The 21,292-nt window shown below is 42.0% G+C and overlaps 4 protein-coding genes across 5 annotated transcripts in view; 1 reads left to right on the top strand and 3 right to left on the bottom strand.

Annotated features, from left to right (window-relative positions):
- Positions 1-2,906: 2,906 nt before the first annotated feature.
- On the bottom strand, positions 2,907-13,448 carry LOC107044433 (mediator of DNA damage checkpoint protein 1). The gene is made up of 4 exons (XM_015266300.2): positions 13,154-13,448; positions 12,958-13,056; positions 10,244-10,336; positions 2,907-9,637 (listed from the first exon to the last, which is right to left on the bottom strand). Exons 1-4 carry the CDS (start codon positions 13,235-13,237, stop codon positions 3,488-3,490), a joined length of 6,426 nt encoding a protein of 2,141 aa, XP_015121786.1. The 5' UTR covers positions 13,238-13,448; the 3' UTR covers positions 2,907-3,487.
- LOC107044435 (venom carboxylesterase-6) lies at positions 10,184-12,874 on the top strand. Its single transcript, XM_015266303.2, has 6 exons — positions 10,184-10,905; positions 10,972-11,479; positions 11,559-11,737; positions 11,829-12,333; positions 12,408-12,534; positions 12,595-12,874. Exons 1-6 carry the CDS (start codon positions 10,705-10,707, stop codon positions 12,776-12,778), a joined length of 1,704 nt encoding a protein of 567 aa, XP_015121789.1. The 5' UTR covers positions 10,184-10,704; the 3' UTR covers positions 12,779-12,874.
- Positions 13,449-13,683: 235 nt separating the features above from the next.
- LOC107044436 (GTPase Era, mitochondrial) lies at positions 13,684-15,606 on the bottom strand. Its single transcript, XM_015266304.1, has 3 exons — positions 14,840-15,606; positions 14,254-14,688; positions 13,684-14,111 (listed from the first exon to the last, which is right to left on the bottom strand). Exons 1-3 carry the CDS (start codon positions 15,092-15,094, stop codon positions 13,755-13,757), a joined length of 1,047 nt encoding a protein of 348 aa, XP_015121790.1. The 5' UTR covers positions 15,095-15,606; the 3' UTR covers positions 13,684-13,754.
- Positions 15,607-15,641: 35 nt separating this feature from the next.
- Positions 15,642-21,292, bottom strand: part of LOC107044434 (estrogen sulfotransferase) — an 11,132-nt gene continuing 5,481 nt past the window's right edge. Inside the window, exons 3-7 of one of the 2 annotated variants that reach the window (XM_015266302.1) lie at positions 17,057-17,225; positions 16,580-16,679; positions 16,298-16,493; positions 16,108-16,234; positions 15,642-16,036 (exon numbers count right to left, since the gene is read on the bottom strand). In XM_015266302.1, the coding sequence (XP_015121788.1) occupies positions 15,642-16,036; positions 16,108-16,234; positions 16,298-16,493; positions 16,580-16,679; positions 17,057-17,225 (987 nt within the window). Of the gene's footprint in view, positions 16,037-16,107; positions 16,235-16,297; positions 16,494-16,579; positions 16,680-17,056; positions 17,226-18,200; positions 20,594-20,677; positions 20,795-21,292 lie in introns of those variants that run through there. The other variant, XM_015266301.1, reaches the window with a different exon arrangement.

Below are 21,292 nucleotides of genomic sequence, written 5' to 3'. Positions count from 1 at the left end.
TTGGGTGTTTTTCTATCTTTTGTGTCAGTTTTCGCATAAAATGAATAACTTAGATTTCTTTATAAATTGAAAAATTAATCCTTTATATAATTTCATTTTGAAAATTTCAACCGCTCACATTAATTAATATTCATTGAAAATGAATCGTCTACGATTGGATGGGGGTCGAAACTAATCTCATCCTAATAAATCGGAAAAATTGAAGAAAATCTAATAAAAAAATCCGTTTCAAAGTGAAAATTGTTTTTTGTTTTTTGAAGTAATTCTGAGGGCAAAACAGGTCATTTTTCATTGTTATTTCGTTCCAATCGTCAAAATAAACATTGACTCACATTAAAAATAAACATTAACTCATCGCTGTTTCTCCAACAAATGTATTACCCCGAGAAACCTCCAACCCCTTCCAAAAATTGGTGGTCACCGAAAACATCACAAACACCTCCAACCGTTGCACATTCTAGAATCTCCGCGCGCCCTACGCGCTTGCGCAGCAGGAGACTTCCCTAAAAACTCCCCAAAACCCTAGAAATCGCATTTGTCCCCTAACCAGCCCCCCCCCCCACAAACTGCGATTTTTCCACCAAAAAAAATAATGAAAAACTGCGAAAAATGACCTTGAGGTGTCGAAATAATGCACCACGACCTCGCGACGTCAAACGGCCGCGCATGCGCTGTGCCGGGACACCCTCAGACGATAAAAGGGGGGCACGCGAGGCCGGGGAGCGCAGTACACAAACAGAAACAAAGGAATTCATATCGAACTCTCGCAAAAACCGTTCTCGAGTGTTAATAAATTTTAATTGACTCGTGATAATGTCTGAGATTTATGTAGACGAGTACGAGCACTTCAATTACGATTACGATAAGCATATATTCACGGGACACGGTGGAAAGCAGAGGAGCAAGAGAGAGGCTAGTGAGCACACTAATCATTTTGATCCAAATGGACATTCCAGAAAAATCGTTACCAAGTTGATGAATTCCGAGCACAACAAGAGGCATGTCGATAAAAGCAAGGCTTAGGAGGTTACTCAAGGTGAGTGATTCGAGGGAGGGGTTGGAGGACAAAATGGCGGAGAAACTGCGTCGCAGTTTCGAGGTCTTTTGTTTGCGGTAGACCATGGGGGTTTAGAATTTTCGGGAGAAATTTTATGCCAAGGGTTTGGTAGGGGAGGAAATTTTCTATAAAAAAGGTGGGATGGGCGTTTACGGCAAATTGGTAGTTAGGAAGATAATTGGAGTTGAAGTTTTGAAGGGAAATTTTGAGATTTCACATGTGAATTGAAAGTCTTGTGTTGTTTTTCGGGAAATTATCATAGAAATGGAGGGGCTTAGGGGAAATTTTCCGCAAATATTTTGTAAGAGAAGAAATTTCCTAAAAAAAAAAATCCTAGAGGTTTTTGGATAAAATTAATATTTACAGAGATATTTGAAGTTGTCTCCAATAGAGTGAAATTCAACATTTTTTTGTAATTATCTTGAATAATGTTTAATCAATATATTTTTATAGAGATGATCGAACTTGAAAGTTGGTATTGAAGTTGTGGAAGGTAATATTTCTAAAAAATGTCACAAGCAATATTTAGATATTTTTTAAAAAATATCCTCTGAAATTTTTTTCTTAAAATTGATAATTAAAAAAAAATTAGCAAGTTTAAAATTTTGGGGTTTTCATTAGATTTGCCTTCAAATGTTAGAAATTAAAAAATATGTCTTATTATTGCTTCTTCTATTATTTTTGTCAAGGAATTGTGGAGAAACCTTTCTTTTCCTATAATTAAATTTACAACAAAAAATAATGCGATTATTTAATTTCAATTGCAACTTGGCACATTTCTGGATAAATACATTCAAAGCAACCACTTGAAACCCATGTATCTCTTTAGCAATCATTTTTATAACAAAAAAATGTTAAACTCATGTTTTCCACTTTCTGTTAACAGTTTCGTGATAATTTGTGTGTTCCCACGTCCTCGGCCCCCCTATTCTCCACCATCTCCAGGGTCAGAGTGACCCCCCAGGCCCGCAAGGACAGCCTCGAGCAAGCATTTATTCACGACCAACAGACCTTCACCTGGAAATCCCACAATCTACGAAACCTAATATACAAGAGTCTATCTTCACAGAGGAGAGTTCAATCTCTCCTAATCCTCTGGTGAGGGGTGAATGCCCCTCGTCGATTCCCCTCCCCCCAGAAGAATATTAATAAGATTTAAAGAGTGAATATTGATACTGTAGTGCTAGTAATTAAAGGCTGATCTAGAAACAGTCGTTAATTTCGCATTTTTCTCGTGTTTTTGTAGCTCTAGGTATAAATAACTCATCAATCATCTCATTTAGTGAAAAGTACTTACTTCAGAATTTTTTTTTTTAATGTTGAAGATGTATGAGAATGAAAAGTATTAAATAATAAAATGTGTTTAAAATGAGGTCTTGGCTTTTTCGTTGTATTTATTTTTCTCTCTGGGGTGCAGTGGAATAGGAAATCTCTTACGGTTAATTGGATGTTGAGACCTAGGTTCTCTATCTAATCCGGTTTCTTGGCTCCAGGGGAGGAGTGGAGAAATAGTTCTAGTGGTCTGCGAAGGATTACAGTTCGCGTCTGCATGTGATATTGAGGGGGGGTCGAGTCATTCCGTACGGTTTCAGTTTCATAATTTGGGCTCATTTTGTTTGAAAGTTGATTGGTATTGTCATGTGAAAATACGATAATTAATATAAAACTAGAAATTAATAAATGGAAAAGCCGCGCGGTAACTCAATAGAGAGAATGTTCCAACGAACAATATGAGCCCAATGAAGGGAGTGACTTAAAAAACGCTAATAGACTGAATAATTAGTAGCAACGCCAACGAATTATCAATAATTGACGTCAAATATCACTGTGTGATAATACTCTTCCCTCATCGATTCATTAAAAAATTATTTATTAGCGTAAAACGAGTTTTTAGCCTTCTCGACATTGCCTCCTTATATTACACTTGAGTATATAAATTATCCTACTATTTACTAATCTACGATATCCATCACTGGCAACTCTTGAAAAAATAATATCCACGCCACGGTAAAAAAAAATATTACACGTCACCCGTGTCACAACAGAGAACAAGAACCCCTACTTTGCGCAAAAAAAAATGTTATAATTCAACTTGTTCAATTTTCCTTGTGAAAAGGTGAAGATAACATTTTAAAACTGGTCCCATCGTTTCTCTCAGACATTTTCCCCTCGAATAAGAGAAAAAAAACAATAAATTTTTACCTAAAACATTGTTTTAATCAATAACTTTAATCATCTCTTCTCAACCTTCTTCAAATTTTTCATTTGTTTAAACTTAAATCTTTGTTTCCCTCTGTTTTAACATTTATTTTTCTTCTTCTTCTTCGTGGGAAAAAAGTTTATGAATTTTCTCAGGTCCCAAAAGCCTGACAATTATCCCAAGATGATTATCAAACCAATCATGCATGTTTTCATAATTAAGATTTGTAATTAAGAAACCTTGAGAGCAAATTCCTCGTAGTTAAGTTCCTGCCTCAGGAGTCCTGAGAGTAAAAATTCGATATCAACGACATGAACTCTGACGTTTTTCGCTCTTGATAACATCTTCTTGACCTTGGGTAGATCCTCGGGGCAGCTGACGATGACAGAGTCAGGAGGCCAGATGGCAGGTGCCCTCACCAGAGACTTGCCCCCAGCAGTTTGGACCATGGTCTTGAGATCAGGAATGCTGGGTCCTGAGAGCTTGGAGGTCAGGACAATGGTCCTTCCCTCGAGGAGTTTGCCCTCCCTGGCTCGATTGAGAGACCTCCCCAGATTGAATTTGTACCTGGTCTCTGAGGCTGGATCGTGGAGAATGTACTTGCTGGGGTCGAGGAATTTTTTTGCAGCCACTGACGACTGCAACCAGGCGATGGAGACGATGGGGATGCCCCTGGAGATGGCGCAGAAGAACTTGACGGTCCTCCGGACCTTGTCAGTGACGAGAATAGTGGCCTCGTGGGGATGGTCTGTGACGATACCACCGAGAGCAGCAACCGAGTCCTGGTCCACTTGCTCCTTGACCCCAGTAAACAGCACCTGCTGCGTCCTGTGCTCCTCCAGAAGACTCCTGGACCTCACAGCCCTCGAGGGGGAGCTCGCCACCTCCTCGAGCCTCCTCTTCTTCCCTCTCACCACATCCTCAAGCCTCTCCTGCTGCCCCCTGTGGTCCCCAGGGGCCTCCTCAGCCCCACGGAGGATTCTCCTCACCTCCTGGGATTCCGCTCCAGGACTGGACTCCCCAGAATTGTCTCGTCTTGCCCTCTTGCTCCTTCTCATCCCCTCGTCCTCCTCTTCATTTTTCCTTCCACGTCCTCTCTTCCTTGCCACCTCCTCCTCCTCCTCCTCCTCCTCCTCCTCAGCAACTTGCGCCACTTTTTTCCTTCCTCTTCCCCTGCTAGTCTTCACGTCCTCCTCAATATTCTTCGACTTGTCGTCACTCCTCTCCACTTCATCATCCTGGCCCAAGATCACTCCCAAGCTCCTCCCAGTATTGCTTGAGGCAACACTCTTTGCCTCATTTAGTCGTCCCCTCAACGATCTCTCCTCGCCGCCATCCTCCTGCCTCTTACTCTTACTCGTTATTAAATTCTTCTTCAAGTCCTTCTTTTCCATCTTGTGCTGCATCTTTGGAATCCTCGACTCCACCACCGTTTTCCTTCCTCTCCCTAGCCGGGGGGGGCTCTTGCCGACCCCCGAAGATGTCAGGAAGCCATCAGCCATCTTATTAATGCTCTCAAAGTCAGAGTCCTCGTCCTCAGAATCATCGACAGATTTTTTATCAACAATTTTCCTGAGAGAAATCTTGGGAATCCTCACGACTTTCGATCGTCCAGGGCTTTCCAGGCCCTTCCCCGAGGTCCCAGGACCCCTAGCAGACACTTGTGATGATATCGAAGAAGCCGGACTACTCAAAGGACGCGATGAAATCCCCCAGATCTCGGTTTTCAGGAGATCCTCAGAATTTTCCTTAATTTTCTGGCCTTTACCCTGGAGTCTAGAAGATTTCCTCGGAGTAGATGGCCCAGCAATTGACACGGCCTTGTCAAACCCTAAGATCGGTTCGTCCTCTGAGGACATGCTCACCAAGACGTTTTTCGGACATTTTTGGCCCTTTGCATTGCTGAGATGATTCTCCTGAGAGTCCACATCATCCCCAGAAGCAAGCCTTGCTGATTTTCCCATGACATTTGTCGATTTCTGCTGATTTTTTTTAGTTTTTCGGCCACGGGTTTTGACAATTTTTGGGGATTTTCTCTCCATCTCCTGACCCTTGGGGGATCCTGGAGGCGACTGCGAGGATTTCAAAATGTCCACCACCTCCTGGGTCATCATAAATCCCCCAGGATCAACACCCCTGTCCTCAACCCCTCCAAACATACTGTCCAAGTCTCTGGTGATGGAGTCCTCCAGGTTTTCCCCAGTTTTTTGGTGACTCTGGGGATTATTCTGAGAGGATTTGTCGGTGGAGATGCTTCTGGACTCACTGAATGCACTGTCCTTACTCTCAGCTTCCCTCCTGGACCTCAGAGATAGATTGAATCGTCGTTTTTTGGCTGGGGTGGCGCCGAAAGGCGTCGAAGTGATGATTTTCGAGTCTTCGGGGTTTGGCGGGGTCTTCTGGGGGGTGAGGGTCGATTTTTTGGGAATTTTTTTCAAGGTTCTGGAGAGATTCTGCGATTCTTGGAGCTTTTTCTGGGACTGCTGGGGATTTTTAGGGGGCCTCAAGGATCTAGGGGTGTAGGAATTGTCTTTGGAAGCATTATCAAGATCTTCGGAATCTGAGGGGGGAGTGGTTTTGGTGATTTTAGGGGCGGATTTGATGTTTCTGGAAGATTTCTGGGGTTTTTGGGGATTTTTTGAGGTTTCTGGGAGAGCTCTAGGGGGGTGGGAATTGTTTTTGGGGGCATCATCGAGGTCTTCAGAATCTAAGGAAATGGCAATGGTTTTGGAGATTTTAGGGACCGGTTTGACGTTTTTGTAAGAATTGTGGGGTTTCTTGGAATTTCTAGAGGCCCTTGAGGGTCTGGAAGGATGCACATTTTCTTGGGGATTGTCAAGGTCTTCAGAGTCTGAGGACGGAATCTCAGCCAATTTCCTAGGGGTGGGTTTAGCATCTTTTCTGGAGGAATTCTTGGATTTCTGCGGATTTTTAGGTGTTTCTGGGAGATTTCTAGGGTTCTTTTGGAGTTTAGTGATCTTGGAGAGGTGAGAATTCTCTTCAGGGACATTTTCGAGGTCTTCAGAGTCAGAGGAAGGAATAGTCGCGAATTTTCTAGGCGTGGAATTCCTACTCTTCCCTGAATCTTGTGCATTCTTCTGCATTTTTTGGAGATTGTGTTGACGCTTTAAGCCTTCAACATCGATCACCTGACAAGAATCACTATCATTGAGGAACCCCATTCTTCTCTTCCTATTCTGATCATCATCGTCATTAACCTGTCTCTTTTTTGATGATGAATCATCATCGAAGTACTGGGACTGAGTTTTGTCGGGATCGATGACTTCAAAATCATCTTCATGTCCCCTAGATGGCCCCGGGGCCCCATTCCTCTGACTCTTCAAGATGAGCTGAGTTGGTTCCATATCATCGAAATCCATAATCTGTCGTGTTTTACTGGATGAGCAATTAATCTTCTGAGTTGGCTCGAGGTCGCCATCATCATTCTGACCTGATGACATGGGAATGACCTGCGTTGGATCCATGTCATCAAAATCAAGAGCCCTTTGATTTTTCAGAGTTTCCATATCAATTTTCTGAGTTGGAATCAAATCTTCGTCTTCATCCTCATAATGACATAGATTATTTGAATCAACTTTCGGAGTAAGTCGCCAACGTTTTGGCTGGACTATGAGCTGAGTTGGGGCTGAATAAGGATCATCGTCATCATCAGGGCCATCATCCTCTGAATTTCTTGTTGATTGAATCATTCTGAGGACATCTGGAGGGAGATCAGAGGTATCGACATTTTTAATTTGATTTTTTGATGATTTCTCTGGAATCTTGGAATCATTTTCTTCACCTCCTGAATTATCATGAGAGGTCCTAGAGGCTCCTTGAACACTTCCAAATGCATCTGGTGATTTCATTGATGATTTAGAATTTTTGCAATCATGTTTTGATGATTTCGATAGCTTTGCAGGTTCTTCAAAGTCTGTGTCACTGCCTGATGAGTTTTCGATGACCTGATGAGGTTTCTCTGGAGTTTCATCGATTGTCACGACCTCTGAATGTCCATTGGGGACTCTTGATGACTTGGAATGATTTTCTGGGGGATATTTTGATGATTCTTGAGAGATTCTCAAGGATTTCGAGGGTTTCTTAGCGCCAGTTTCGCCTTCTGATGACTCTGAAGATATCGAAATTATTTTCCCAAGCTTCTCAGGGGATCCTGATGATTTTGATGATGTGGAAGAGATTTTTGTCATGTCTGGAGAAGAAGTTCTTGGACATTTTCCCGATGTTTTCAATGATTTTTCTGGAGTTTTTTCGTCATCTTCACTGTCTGAAATGATGTAAGATGCTTTAGTAGATTGTATCATTGATGATTTCGATGGATTATCCTCGAAGTCTGTGTCCTCTTCGGAAGATGCAGGAATCACTTTTAAGAGTTGGCGAGCTGATTTTGATGATTTGGAATAATCAATCGATGATTTTGAATTTTTCAGGTCAGCTTTTGATGATTTTGACATGATTTTAGAGATACTTGAGTCTTCCTCGAAATCTGTATCATCTTCAGAAGCTGCAGGTGATGATGAGTTGAGATCATTTTTCGATGATTTTGAAGTACTTTTTGAAGTGCCCAAATCTTCATAATCTGTGTTGTCATCATCAGAAGCTGCAGCAGTTGATTTTGATGACTTTTTGAAATTATTTTTCAATGATTTCGAATTTTTAAAATCATTCTTCGATGACTTGGAACCTTTTTTCGATGACTTGGAATTTTTAAAATCATTCTTCGATGATTTCCCATTCACTTTAGCTCCTTCGAACTCCTCAAAATCAGTTTCGCATTCCGAATCATCAACCACCATTTTCTCAACAGTTTCTGATGATTTGCCATCATTTTTAGATGATTGTTCACCGCTCCCAAAACTTTTTCCCAATTTTTTAACCTTCATTTTCCCCACATTGTCTCCATCATCATTATCATCATTGCTGTCAGAATCGCTGACGATTCCATTTTTCTTGAATCTCCCCTTATCACTCCCTCCCTCTCCAACATTCGCCTCTTCCGCCGTTCGATGATTTTCACTCAATGATGTCGATTCATCAAGAATACTATCCTCCTCATCAGAATCATCAATGATGATGTGCCCAGGGCCATTAATAAGCTCTGGAGAAGAACTCTGACTCCTGGAGACTCTAGCTTCCCCCTTCTCACGTTTGAGAGTTTCAGAATATTCGAAATTGGTCTGGGTGGGGAGATCATAGATCCCACAAAGATCATCATGGTTATCATCAGGATCAACTGCCTGAGTGTGGAGATCATGAATTGTAAGTTGAGGCGCCTGGGTCTCCAGGTCTTGGATGCTGGAACCCTCAGGAAGAGGTCTGGAATTTTCAGGATCATTTTTCAATGATTTTTCATCTTGACAGTTGCCTTTACGTTTGGAAATGAGCTTGTTGTTGTCAGTATCACGATCAGAGTCTTGAGTTTCCATCTCGTAAATTTCATTTTTCCTCCCAGGAGCATTCCTCCTGAAGACATCCGCACCTTCTGCATCATCTTCAGGGTGAAATGCCTGAGTCTCAATTTCCTGCATGTTTTTCCTGTTCTTAGGGTCGCCTCCCAGGGGTTTAACGCCTTCAATCGTGTATGTATATCTGTGCCTAAGTTTGTTGCCATCTGCCATGGTTTTGGAACATCCAGGAACATCATCCTCCAGCTCATCATCATTATCATCGGGGTTGAAGCTCTGGGTCTCAAGCTCGTGAATCTCAACTTTTCTACCAGGAGAATTTCCACTAGCAACTTTTTTTAAACCTCCAGGAGCACCACAGTCATCTTCTACATCATCTCCAGAAGCAGCAAACAACACCTGGGTATCAAATTCTTGAATGTTTTTTCGGACATTTTCTGACAATTGAAGCCTAGAAGTATCATTGACTACTTGTGTCTCCATCTCCTGGATGTTCACCAAGTCTTCCGGGTGGTCATTAACCTCTTGGCCACTCCCTCCCACCTGCGTCTCCATCACCTGAATGTCGGAGTCATTGGTTGTTCTGTTGTCATTCTTGAGGGTTGAGGATTGCGTTTCGAGGTCTTGGAGATGGTCTTCAGAATTCACCTGTGTCTCCAGGTTTTGAAGATTCTCTCCTGATTCTGGAGTGGGATATTTCATGGTAGGAATTGTTCTCCTGTGAGCAGGAACCGTAGGACGACGAAAACTATCGTCATCATGGGGCCTTGGTGTGGCTTCGATCACAGAGATCTCTTGGGAGTCATCACTCCTCAATCGCAATCCGGGCTCGGGAGTGTCTGGTGCGAGAATTGAATCATTCTCCGGTCTCTTCAGGAAGAATCTACCCTCGACTACCCCGAATTTCAGGGAGGCGCCGTCCTGGAGCTCGTAAAATCTCGAGGGGAGTAGAACTGCCTGAAAATGGTAGATATTTTTGTTACTGGTGTGTAAAGTTACATTTTCAGGTATGAAAAAGGGGAGCTTTTTGATATATGCGCATCACAAAATTGCCCTTACTTTTTTGACTCGATATTTAATAAAATTAAATTTCCGTCCATCACTATGCAATTTTTAAAAAAATGGTTGTTCGAGTGTAAAAAATATTTTCTACAACACGAGTTTGATGAAACGAGATTTTTTGCTCGCTTTGCATCGAGAAGTTGGCACTTTTATGATATTACAATAAAATAATTTCACATTTTACACCTGTATTATAATACAGGTGAACTTTTCATAGAGTCCTATTTATGGCAAAAATGATGTTTTTCTGTATTATTCATGATTTAGACCATCTATTTTTAACACCGAATTAAAACTAAAAGAATCTCTAGATCTAGAGGAGATAAAAGGGTGTTTTCCATTGGAAATTATCATTGCTATCATTGCTCCCGAAATACCAAAGCCCAAACAAAAAAAAATTTTTTGTTTACAGCCAAGAAGAAATGTAATCAAATGCCGGAATAATTATTCAATAATTGATAGACGATTGAAAAAAAAAAAAAAGTGTTATTGTTTACTCACATCATTCAGCCGAGTTTTGTTGGACGACTGAAGATCACAAATGAAGACATTTTTCCCATTTGCCTCGATCTCCGCATGCATTTTCGATACAGTCTATAAATAAATTGATTGTAAGTAATTGTACATAAACGTTTTTACAATGAAAAATAGCGTATAATCAGTGCAATGTATGAAGGATCAAAAGTGCAAGCGATAGTAGTTGAATATTTTTGTCCACCGAGGGTCACGTCACGTGACCGATTGCTGTTTAGTGATTAATGATAATAATAAAAAGAAAAAAAAAACAAGCGAGTAAGAGAAATTTCGTAAAAATCGAATAATCGGGTATTTTTGTATAATAATGTTTTTTCGGTTGTGATTATTCCATTATCACGGTACATGAGTCCAGATCGGGGAGTGAATAGTATAAATAACGAGTGGAATTGGCCAGAAGGTATGAGTCGTAGTATTCAAGTGTAACAATGAAGTTGCTGGTGTTGCTGTACTTGGTGCCATTGGCCCTTGCGACCCTTGACAAGGACAAGACTCCGGATGGCCCCAGAATGACGACACCCTTGGGAGGCGTCCGAGGTTTCTACAAGTACTCTCAGAATGGCAGAAAGTTTATGGCTTTCGAGGGAATTCCGTACGCACAGCCGCCAGTTGGAGAGCTACGCTTCAGGGTAATTAGCACAGCTTCATTTCCAAGAATACAATGAGATCAATGAAAAATGTTGATTGTCTTACAGCCTCCACAAAAGCTGAGCCCGTGGACCGGTGATATGGTGGCCCTGAAGACAGGTGCCCCCTGCCTCCAGTACCAGCACACCCCCCTCAACCAGAAGGAAAGAATAGTCGGCTCTGAAGACTGTCTCTACCTGAACATTTACAAACCTCTGACCGAGAAAAGCAAAGCCCTCCCCGTCATAATTTGGATCCACGGTGGTGCATTCCAGTGGCATATGGAGGCCCGCGACGGACAATTCACTAAACCCGACTACATAATGGATCGTGATGTTATTCTGGTCACCTTCAGCTACCGTGTTGGACCCCTGGGTTTCTTGTCAACAGGTGATGACCTGATCTCCGGTAACATGGGTCTCAAGGATCAGAATATGGCAATTCACTGGGTCAAGGACAACATCAAGGGATTCGGTGGTGATCCTGAGGAGATGACTCTCTTTGGTTTGAGCGCTGGTGGTGTCTCGGTTCACTATCAATACCTGACACCCCTGACCAAGCCTGGTCTATTCAAACGTGAGTTGAAGCTTTGAAACGCCGCTTCGAGATGATTGAGCTGATTCTTCTTTTATCTTTCATCTTTTTCCTATGCCAGGTGGACTCTCCTTCAGTGGTAACGCACTTAACCCATGGGCCATCACCGAGAATGCACCGGAGAAGGCTAAGAAACTCGCCAGCATCGTCGGCTGCCCAACGGCAGACGCCACCGAGATGGTCAAGTGTCTCAAGAGCCGTCCCGCCCGCCAGATTGCGCGTACCGACATGGATTTTATGGTAAGATTTCATGGTCGCCAGGCCTCTGGCCCTCAACTCAAGGGAACAAACAAAATAGCCAAATGATTTGCTAATTATTATTACACCCCAGGTATTCGAGTTCAACCCAATGACGCCCTTCGGACCAGTCGTTGAGAAGACAACAGCGGAATCCCCCTTCATCACCAAGATTCCCCACGAGATAATCATGAAGGGTGAAGCCCTAGACGTACCCTGGATCACTGGAGTAGTCCCCGAGGAGGGTCTCTACCCAGGTGCCGACTTTTGCGCCAACCCTGTCCTTCTCAAGGAGTTGGACGCCAGATGGGACGAGCTAGCCCCCCACATCCTTGACTTTAACTACACAATTCCCCTCAACAAGCAGATGGACGTCGCCAGGAGGCTCAGGAAACACTACATCGGCGATGGACCGATTGACAAGAGGACAGCTATGAGCCTCGTCCACATGATCGGTGATCGTCTCTATGTCATGGGTGGTGTCAAGGCTATCAAGCTGATGGCCAAGTACAACAAGAGCCCCATGAGGTACTACTACTTCACTTACCACGGCGCTGACAGTTTGTCTTACGCTATGACGATGACTAACGAGGATTGGGGTTAGTGAAGGAGGCGTGTGAGGGTGATTGATGAGGTGCAAACACACTATTCAATGTTTTTGAACGTTTTTTAGGTGTTGCCCACGGCGATGATCCTTACTACGTCGTTGGATCACCCTTCATGGACCCCACGACCACTGAGGAGGATCGTGCCATGCAGAGGGAACTCCTGGACATGTGGACGACTTATGCCATCAAGGGGTAAGGACAAAAAATCCACCTCCACCTTTTTCTAATTGATTTTTCTCTCATGTTTAACAGAAAACCTGAGGTACCACTGGACTGGACTACAATAGACCCCTCCAAGGAGGAACTCGTCTACCTCCACATCAAAGGACCAGGAAAGTACGAGATGGACTCTGACAAGAACTTTGGACAAATCAAGCTGTGGGAAAGCATTGATTTCGACGAGGGCAAAGTTGGGGGGAGAAAGGTCGAGTTGTAAATCCATAGTTGACGATTGTTGTTTCTCATTGATATTATTGATATTGTTGTAGTTTTAATGTCAGTTTATGGTGAAATATATTTTGTGTAAAAAGTACTTGTGAAAATGTTTTTAAATTTTTTACTTGCTCATTTATGAGGAGCAGAAATGAAATTTAAAAAGTGTGACATTCGACTTACAGAATCCTCGAGGCATATTTCACAAGCTGGGTGTCTCCCAACCTTCGTCAAGCCCCTCAGGATGGCATATCTACGATTTCCAATCTCCAAAGTCCCGACCTGCACCAAGAACAAAATTTTAACCCCAAAAAATAATTTTCCCCTCTTGGGAATGAAAAACACGTCTCCAAATTTTTTTCAACATGATCATTATCACCTGGGCTTTGTCATTGGGGCTGCTGTACCCCGAGGACTCGGAGCTTCCATCATCCTCGATGACCTGTGTGCACTGGAAGTCCATTTTGCCCCCTTTATCTCATTCTAAGCGACGAACGGAAATTGTCGGTGTCCCCTGAGCCGCCACGAATGCGATAAAACGACCAAAATCCTCTGACAACTCCCACGATCTCAAGACAATTGCTTTTATCTATTTAAAAATATTATTTACAGGCTTTTTTCCTATTTTTCCGACTTTCTGTCGATCAGCCGACGCTCTCTGTTTATTTGTCAACAAAAAATGGCGCCGAGAGCCGAGAAAAGGCGGGAAATCGGAGGGGAGAGTGTGACGGCGGCGCTGCGGTGGTGGCGCTGCTGTTTCCACATAAACATATAGATATTACAGAGAGGAGAAGGGAAAAGAAAATTGAAAACAACGAGGGGAAATGATTTTAAAGATATCACATTATCACAGAGCTGACTCGTCATATGACGGTCATGCGACTGTCATTGAAGAAATAAAGTGAATAATTCATTGAAAAAAATGTACACTATTCATTTACAATTTATTACTGGGTAATTATAAAACTTGGATAAATTTATCACTTGTCCTTAAAATTTATAGCTATTTTTAATCTGACAGCCGTTCTGAAGGCATTACTGAGCTCCTGCTCAGCAGCCAGTGCCACGTGCTTCACCCTGGCCCCCTTGGGCCCCATTACGAGTTTGGAAATCCGGTCCGTGGGACAATTGATGTTGACGATAGCTGACATACTGTCGTCAGGAAGAACTCCCAGGTGCTCTGTCTTGATCTTCAGGATGTAGGGGAGTTCATCAGGTAGTGCATCCATAAATTTGGCTTTTACAGTTCTCTCCACTATTTTCTCTGTCGGTTCGTCTGTTATCTGGTTGGGACTGAAGTCCCAGTCTCTGTTTTTAGCTGAATCTAGGAGGTATGCCTGAAAAAATTAATCAATTAATTACTGACTATACTATAATGATTTTTCATAAACAGTCAATTTTTTCGAAATTCTCGGTTTTTTCCAAAATTTGCAAACAACTTAAATAAATTGAATAAATAAATTAATAAATAAATCTCACTCTTAAATCATCGACTCCATCGTTCTTCAAGGCCGAAATCATGAAAATGTCGGAGAAATTGGGCCAGTTCTGCTCTCCCGTGAGAATGTCGACGAGTTTGAGCAGTTCCTTCTTCGGTTTGACTCTGTCGACTTTGTTGAGGATAAGAATAGAAGTGACGCCAGGTTTCGTGCGTTTTAGGGCCTCGATTACCCTCTCATCGATCTTGTGCCTCCTGAAGGGGTGCGAGGCGTCCTGCACCACTCCCACGACATCCGCCCTTTCAAGGGACGTCTCAATGTCCGACTTGAAGGTCGGCTCGAGCTTGAACTTGTTGAAGTCACGGTTCGTCACGAGTCCTGGGGTGTCGATGAAGATCAACTGGGTGTCGTCCTCCGAGTAGATGACGTTCGTTTTCGATCGAGTGGTGTGAGCTTTTCCGGACATTGCACATATCTGAAAGTGCATGGATGCATCAAAAACAAAAGTCACTGCAGCAGGGTCAGTGACTTGAAAATAATAATGATAATTGTCTCCTTGGAAGAAAAAATTTTGAAAAAATCCTACAATTTTTCTATTATTCAAGACATAATTACTTTCCCCATACCTGTCTCCCAGCGAGCGCATTCACTAGAGTGCTCTTCCCAGCGTTCGGCAGCCCCAGAATCGCGATTCTCAGAGATTTATCCTCATCTCTCCGGAGTCTGGTGACATCGAAGGACTGATCCACAACGTAATCCTCACCCTGCTGGAGCCCCCCCTCACGACTGTGGTTTGACACCACATGTTCCAAATTAACTGAGTAGAACCTCAAGAGTTTTCTCTCCACACTCAGGACCCTTCTGCACAGTGTCACCAACATCTCTCAATTGTTTATATATAATTTTTTTTTCATCAATTCATCAAAACATTTTCCCATTTGAAAATGTCTGGGGGTTATGTTTGCACTTTCAATTATTTCGTGATTGTTTTGAAATTATTCTGGATCATAATGAGTAATTGTCGATTGTTGTTAATAAATCGTTGTTTCACAAATTTTTACGGTTTTTGTACAAAATTTTTCACACGGGATAGATGATGTATCGGAAGATTTATTCAATTTACTGATTTCTGGAGTTTTCCACAGTCGCAGATGGCGCAAGAGACGCCAGGAGAGGGGGGCAAGTTTTCTCCTGATTGGACGATTTAAATAATAAAATTAGTAATTAATTTTACATCATGCGTTGTAAAAAAATGCAAAAAGGGGCCCACACACAATGACAAACAGCTTGTAGATAAAGAATTACATAAACTGACTGGGGTTTCAATAAAATGATTTTTTAAAACAAATCTACCTTGTATTATTTTTTCTTTACAAAATAGGTGATTAAAAAAATAGATAAATGAAACAAATCTCTTGATGAGATAAATTAATAATTGTTATTGAAGGTGGGAAAGACAAAATCGGAGCCCTTGAGATTCCTCAAGATCCAGTCGTCAGCTATGGCTTCTAGTTTCTCATTAAAAGTTTCACTCCAGGTTCCACTCTGTCCATTCCTCACGAAACTCCCAGCGGAAATAATCTTACAGTCTTTCAATTCAGAAGAGTTGACCATTGGATTGTTTTTGAAGTTGTTGATGTGGAGGTAATTGCATAATTTGGATATTTCATCGTTGGAGTAGTTTTTACCCAAAAACTTTGAGACCTTGTGTACGCATTCGTTGAGATCCTGCTGCATCTCCTCGTAGAACATGAAGAGGAGGTTCGGCTGGTGACGGAGGGCCCAGGCCTCCTTCAGGTGCTCCCAGTAAGGACTCCAAGGGGCTGAAAATATTTTTCAATTTTTATTCTGGCTCAATTTCTGTTTTTTTATTTTTTATTTTTTCTTCTTTTACTTAAATTGTCCTCAAAGTAATGCCAGAATTCCTCAAAGGTACCGGTGTAACCTTGAGTCTTTATGGCTCGATTCAGGTGGTACCAGGAGACTGCAACGTCCTTGGGATTCCTCGCCACGTAGATGATCTAGAAATATTTATTATTCGATTTTTGAGTTCATGTGAGGGAAAATGTCTTGAATTAATTCACCTTGCATCCGACATTGACAATTCCTGGCAGTAAACTGAAGGGAAAATGGGACTTTATGAACCTCGGTGAGTCCATGGCGTCCAGTACCTCATACCCAGGCATCCCCAACTTTCTGCACAACTTCTGCTTCTCTGGGTCTGCTTTATTTAATTGTACAAATTCCTCAGTCACTTCTGGATGATTGAACAAGCTAAACCTGTAATTACCCCAGACAAAATGTGAATTTTAAAATATTGCTGCGAGGAATTATTATTGATTCATTAAGATCGATCGATCACGTACTCTAGAAATGGAAATCGTTCGGCTAAATATTTTTTCGATGCTGTCTCAAAATCCAGATTATTAGAAAGCAACCAGACGAGCTCTTGTGTCCAAGTTGTTCCTAAAAGAATCATCATAGATAAATAATCATAATTCATGTATATCGTCCTATTTTCTTGATATACATATATTTCGAGGAATAATTGATATAATTGATTATTGATGTTGCGAGCTATTTCATTGGAAAAATAGTCACATGTGATGACATTTCTGTGAGATATTTTTTAGAGATAGATTTTCTATTGCGCTGTTGGCGAGCAGAAAATTACTTGAATCCCTATCTTAGGGCCCTAAATAAAGAATTGGAATTGTAATTGGAAATGAACGATTATTTTCATTTCATTTCAACGTAATATTTTAAAATCTCCCTGCCCCTGCTGCAAGTTCTCACACCAATTGTGAGATGACGTTAATTATGATAAAATTATGTAGTTGTACCTGATCTAGGGTAACTGACAACCCAAGTGTCACTGGATCTAGCCTTGAACTCGAAAAATCCCTTTCCTTGTTCCACATATCTTGCCGGAAAAAACCACTGTTTATCGCCGACTAGAACCCATCCACTCCTCTCACCACTGAATTTCTGGAGCATCTCCTTGGTCTTCTCCTTGTTCAAAAATTTGTACTTTGGAAGTTCACTCATTATCACAGATGAATAAACAAACAAAAAGATCGAGATTAAATTGAATTAAATTAAATTTTCCTCTCAACTGGAGAATGGGTCAGTGTGTCACTTGAGCGAAAAATTCCAACGTCTGCACAGGCAGAGATTTACATAAGAAGTAACTAGAATTTTTATTTGACATCCGCCTCGGTCAGGAGAGAAAGTTTGTCCCACATTTTCTGCTTATTATAACGATTTTGTTTCCTTCGCTGTTTATTTTTGCTTTTTTATGCTTTCCATTTCTCCCTGGTTCATCTTGATGAATCAACGGATCGAATAATTGGAAATTAATTAAAATATTCTTTCAAGTAGTTGAAATCATTGAGAAAATTACAAAAAATATAAGGAGTGGTCTTAGACGAAAACATCCTGAAAATTCAATTTTGACATTTTCATCTAAAGTCTCACATTTCCGAGATAATTACCTAATGAGCATAAATACCAGATTTTCTTGGTTTTTGTTCAGTTTTTCTAAATTCATTTCATCTTGTGAGAATAATTTTTCAGGTACAGGGGGAAATTATAAATATACATCAACAGCTGCTGAAATAAAAATACTATTTATTCAATACCGAATGCCAATAGTTAATTAAATAGGAACTTGTCAGGATCATTCAGTCAGTCTTAAATAGACCCTACGACTCCACAAATGTCATGGATTAGTCATTAATTACATGTCGATAGGTGACTTAAGTCTATCAAAAATCTTCGTATCAAAATAATAATATCGAATTAAGGCACTGTTGGAAGATGATCCCTTGGTTTCAACGTTACTCTTATCAACTATTAAAAAAATGGAGAAATTTACAGTTGAAGAAATTTCAGATGGAAAATTTATCAAAAACTCCATTCCTTAGAAAAAAAAAAAAAAAAAAAAACTCGAAAAAAGTTCTTATCCAAAAATTCATTTTTCTCGCAATTTCAAAAAATTCATAATTCTAAAAGTATTTGTTTTCTTCATCATCAGAATCTTCTCTGATTACCCCACCCCCCAATCTAGATAAATGGAAAAAAATGGAGCAAAATGGGCCGGTCCGAATTTTCCATCATTTCAAATGTTGAAAACTCTGAAATTCCATCTAAAAGCATTCAAGGCCGATAACACTCTCCGTAATGTTGACTCCCCCCTCATTATTAAGCCTGCACTCCTCCCCCTTTCCGGCAGTGATAGGAATGACCATAACCTGTCCAATGCTGAAGGTTTCCTCTCTCCGTGTGGGCTCATCATCCTCATCAACATTCATATGATCCTTGAGCCTTTTGATCCTGGTATTCAAGACTTGCTGTAAATGAGGATTGGCCTTGAACATTCCGCAGCGTTTCGTGTGAATCTTCATGTTATCATGTCGATTGAAAGCCCTCTGGCAGCCAGGGCACTTGAACCGTTTCTCACTGTGAACTGCCATGTGTGCAGCCAGATGGCTCTGCTGGGCAAAATCCTTGTCACAAACATCGCACTTGTACTTTCGGATGCCCTCGTGTTTGAGCAGATGCTCCTTGAGTATGTGCCCGCTCTTGTAGACATTTGGACACAAGTTGCACTTAAACTTGGCCTCGGAGTGGACATTCTGATGATTATGAAGAGCTTTTCGACTCTTGGTCGCCTTTCCGCAGATATCGCAGACGTAGTCCCTCGAGTGGACGTTGTCAAGGTGCTTCTGCAGGGTGTCAGCCGAGCTGAAATGGTGTGAGCAGTACTTGCACATGAGCTCGCGATTTTTGTTGTGAGTGATCATGTGCGCACGCATGCGGCCCTTGGAGAAGAATTCCTTTCCGCAAATCTCGCAGGTGACGTCCTTAACGGGTTTGTGAGTGGTCATGTGGTAGCTCAGAACCTGTCTTGAGGCGCTCGAGAAGGAGCAGACGGTGCACTTGAAGGGTCTCAGGCCGCTGTGAGTGTTGAGGTGTTCCTCGAGAAGAACCGCCGTGACATAGCGCTTCTTGCAGAAATTGCACTCGAAGGGCTTGATCTTGAGGTGGCTCTTCCTTATGTGACACCTGATGTTGGTGACTGTCACTGTGGAGAAGTCGCACGCTGTACACTTGTACGGTTTCATGTCAAGGTGTCCCCAGACGTGAACCCGACACTTGTCGATCCTGGGGTAGACCGCGCTGCAGATTACGCACATCGTCTGCTTCTTGTCGAGATGGTTGAGTTTCTTCTCTACCGCGGAATCGTTCACCACGGACATGTCGATTGTGTAGAACTTCTCGATGGCTTCTTTCTCCTCCAAAGAAATCAGCTGGGAAATTGTGCCGTAGATGGCGCCTGACTTCCTGCGTTTTGAGGAGGAGGAGGTCGAGGTGAGAACTGAAGAGGATGAGGACTCTGAGGAAGACCTACGACGACGATGACGACGGAATTCTGACGAGTTGGATGATGACTCTGAGTTTCTCCAGTTATTATGAGTGGCTTTCGAGGGCTGGGATGATGAGGAGCGTGAGCCGTTCTTAGGGAGACACTCCTCTCCAACCGGTCTAGATGGTCCAGATGACGATGTGCAGTCACTTGTTTTTCCGAGTTTCTGAGCCTCTGGGATAGTCTTGTGGAGATGAGGTGAGTCAGTTTTTGATGAATCTGATGGTTCCTTTGGTTGTGATATGGGGGTTTTCTTGAGCAATTCTTCATTTTGCTGTTCCGGTAGTTGGGAAACTTTTAGAGGTGCTTCTAGAGTTTGCTGGGCAGCTTCTTTTACCGATTCTTCAACTTTAGCTTCGATTTCCTCGAGTTTTTTGCAAGTTTCGTCGACTTGTGGAGATTTCTCTCGAGTTTTGACAGTTTTTAGAGTTTCAATGATTACTAAAGACGACGTATCAGGGTCCCGAATGAATTTTTGAAGAGATCGACGGATTTCTACCGGCTTCGGCGGTATTACTGACTCCTCTACTACTTTTGGTGGATCTGACGATATCTCGAGGTTTTTTTCAAGACCTTGCGCGAATTTGGGGAAAGGCTTCCTCCTCAGAGGGTTCTGAGCACCTTTCATTTCGGATTTAGGAGTCAGGGAGCTCAGGGCCTCGGTCAAGGTTGTAACCGAGCGGATTTTCGGAAGTCGCCTCTGCGAGTTTCCGGTTTTTTGTTTTTTCGTGTGCGGAATCTCCGAGAGGACGTTCTCGCAGATTTCTGGAGTGGATTGGAGCGATTCGGCCAGTGGCGGGATGTTCTCAAGGTCTTGACAAGGGGGAGATGGTTGTACCGGTGTTTTTGACTTGCGCGGAGCCGGCGGTGAGAGGGACTTATGTTTAGAGGAAATAACATTTTCTTTGTTGAATTCTTCCTCGATTTGTTGGGGTGAGGGGTTAGCGTCTTCCTGGAATCAAAACACAAATCTCCCTTGATATTTTCTCCCCAACTTGCCATCTGTGAGGACGTGAAAGAATCTTGTTATCCTTACCTTTTCCGCGAGTTTCTGCTGCGTCTCCTGGCACTGCTCGGCGAAATCACAGAGAAACTCCAGCGTCCCCACACACCTGATGCAAACAGTCTTCGGCAGCTCATCATTCTCATTGATCTACAATTCACCATTATAAAAAAACAACACAAATCCTCAGAAAACCCATCAATCGGATACTACCCCTAGACAGCTGCTGACGGAGAGAATGACCTGTTGACCCTCCTCTTGCAAAGTATGATCAGGAGCCAGAAAGAACCAAAAATGCTCAAGATACTCGAAAAATATTAACTTTATTAACGTAAATAAATGGAATTGCTAAATGAGCATATGATAGAAAATCCTACGATCTAAATCTTACCAATTAATCATTATACAGATATACTAATCTTATTGTACAATGGTACATAATTATTGTATTACAATGAGTGTAAATAATCCTTACAACATTCTTCGTCAGTCTCAGGACTCAAACGGAGTCGCGGAAAAGAACTTTTCATTATTTATTTGAATTGTTTCTTCACATCGTGAAAGGCACTATTATTAACCCTCATTATCACTCAAATTTTACGAGTAAAAAATATCGTTATCAAAGTGGAACTTGTCATTTCTTATATT

The sequence above is a fragment of the Diachasma alloeum genome, unplaced genomic scaffold, assembly GCF_001412515.2.
Source record: "Diachasma alloeum isolate Michigan unplaced genomic scaffold, Dall2.0 Dall_scaffold_00742, whole genome shotgun sequence".
NCBI classification, from domain to species: domain Eukaryota; kingdom Metazoa; phylum Arthropoda; class Insecta; order Hymenoptera; family Braconidae; genus Diachasma; species Diachasma alloeum.
Note: the sequence above shows the minus strand (reverse complement) of the source record. Positions and strands in the feature narration are given on the sequence as shown.

Excerpts from the sequence above, each read along its gene's own strand:
- LOC107044436 (XM_015266304.1), bottom strand. The coding sequence starts at position 15,094 with ATGTTGGTGACACTGTGCAGAAGGGTCCTGAGTGTGGAGAGAAAACTC. Across the intron at positions 14,689-14,839 it reads ATGCGCTCGCTGGGAGACAG|ATATGTGCAATGTCCGGAAA; the intron begins GTATGGGGAAAG and ends ATGCACTTTCAG. Across the intron at positions 14,112-14,253 it reads ATGGAGTCGATGATTTAAGA|GCATACCTCCTAGATTCAGC; the intron begins GTGAGATTTATT and ends TAATTTTTTCAG.
- LOC107044435 (XM_015266303.2), top strand. The coding sequence starts at position 10,705 with ATGAAGTTGCTGGTGTTGCTGTACTTGGTGCCATTGGCCCTTGCGACC. Across the intron at positions 11,480-11,558 it reads CAAGCCTGGTCTATTCAAAC|GTGGACTCTCCTTCAGTGGT; the intron begins GTGAGTTGAAGC and ends TTCCTATGCCAG. Across the intron at positions 12,535-12,594 it reads ACGACTTATGCCATCAAGGG|AAAACCTGAGGTACCACTGG; the intron begins GTAAGGACAAAA and ends CATGTTTAACAG.
- LOC107044433 (XM_015266300.2), bottom strand. The coding sequence starts at position 13,237 with ATGGACTTCCAGTGCACACAGGTCATCGAGGATGATGGAAGCTCCGAG. Across the intron at positions 13,057-13,153 it reads GCCCCAATGACAAAGCCCAG|GTCGGGACTTTGGAGATTGG; the intron begins GTGATAATGATC and ends TTCTTGGTGCAG. Across the intron at positions 10,337-12,957 it reads AAATATGCCTCGAGGATTCT|ACTGTATCGAAAATGCATGC; the intron begins GTAAGTCGAATG and ends ATTTATTTATAG.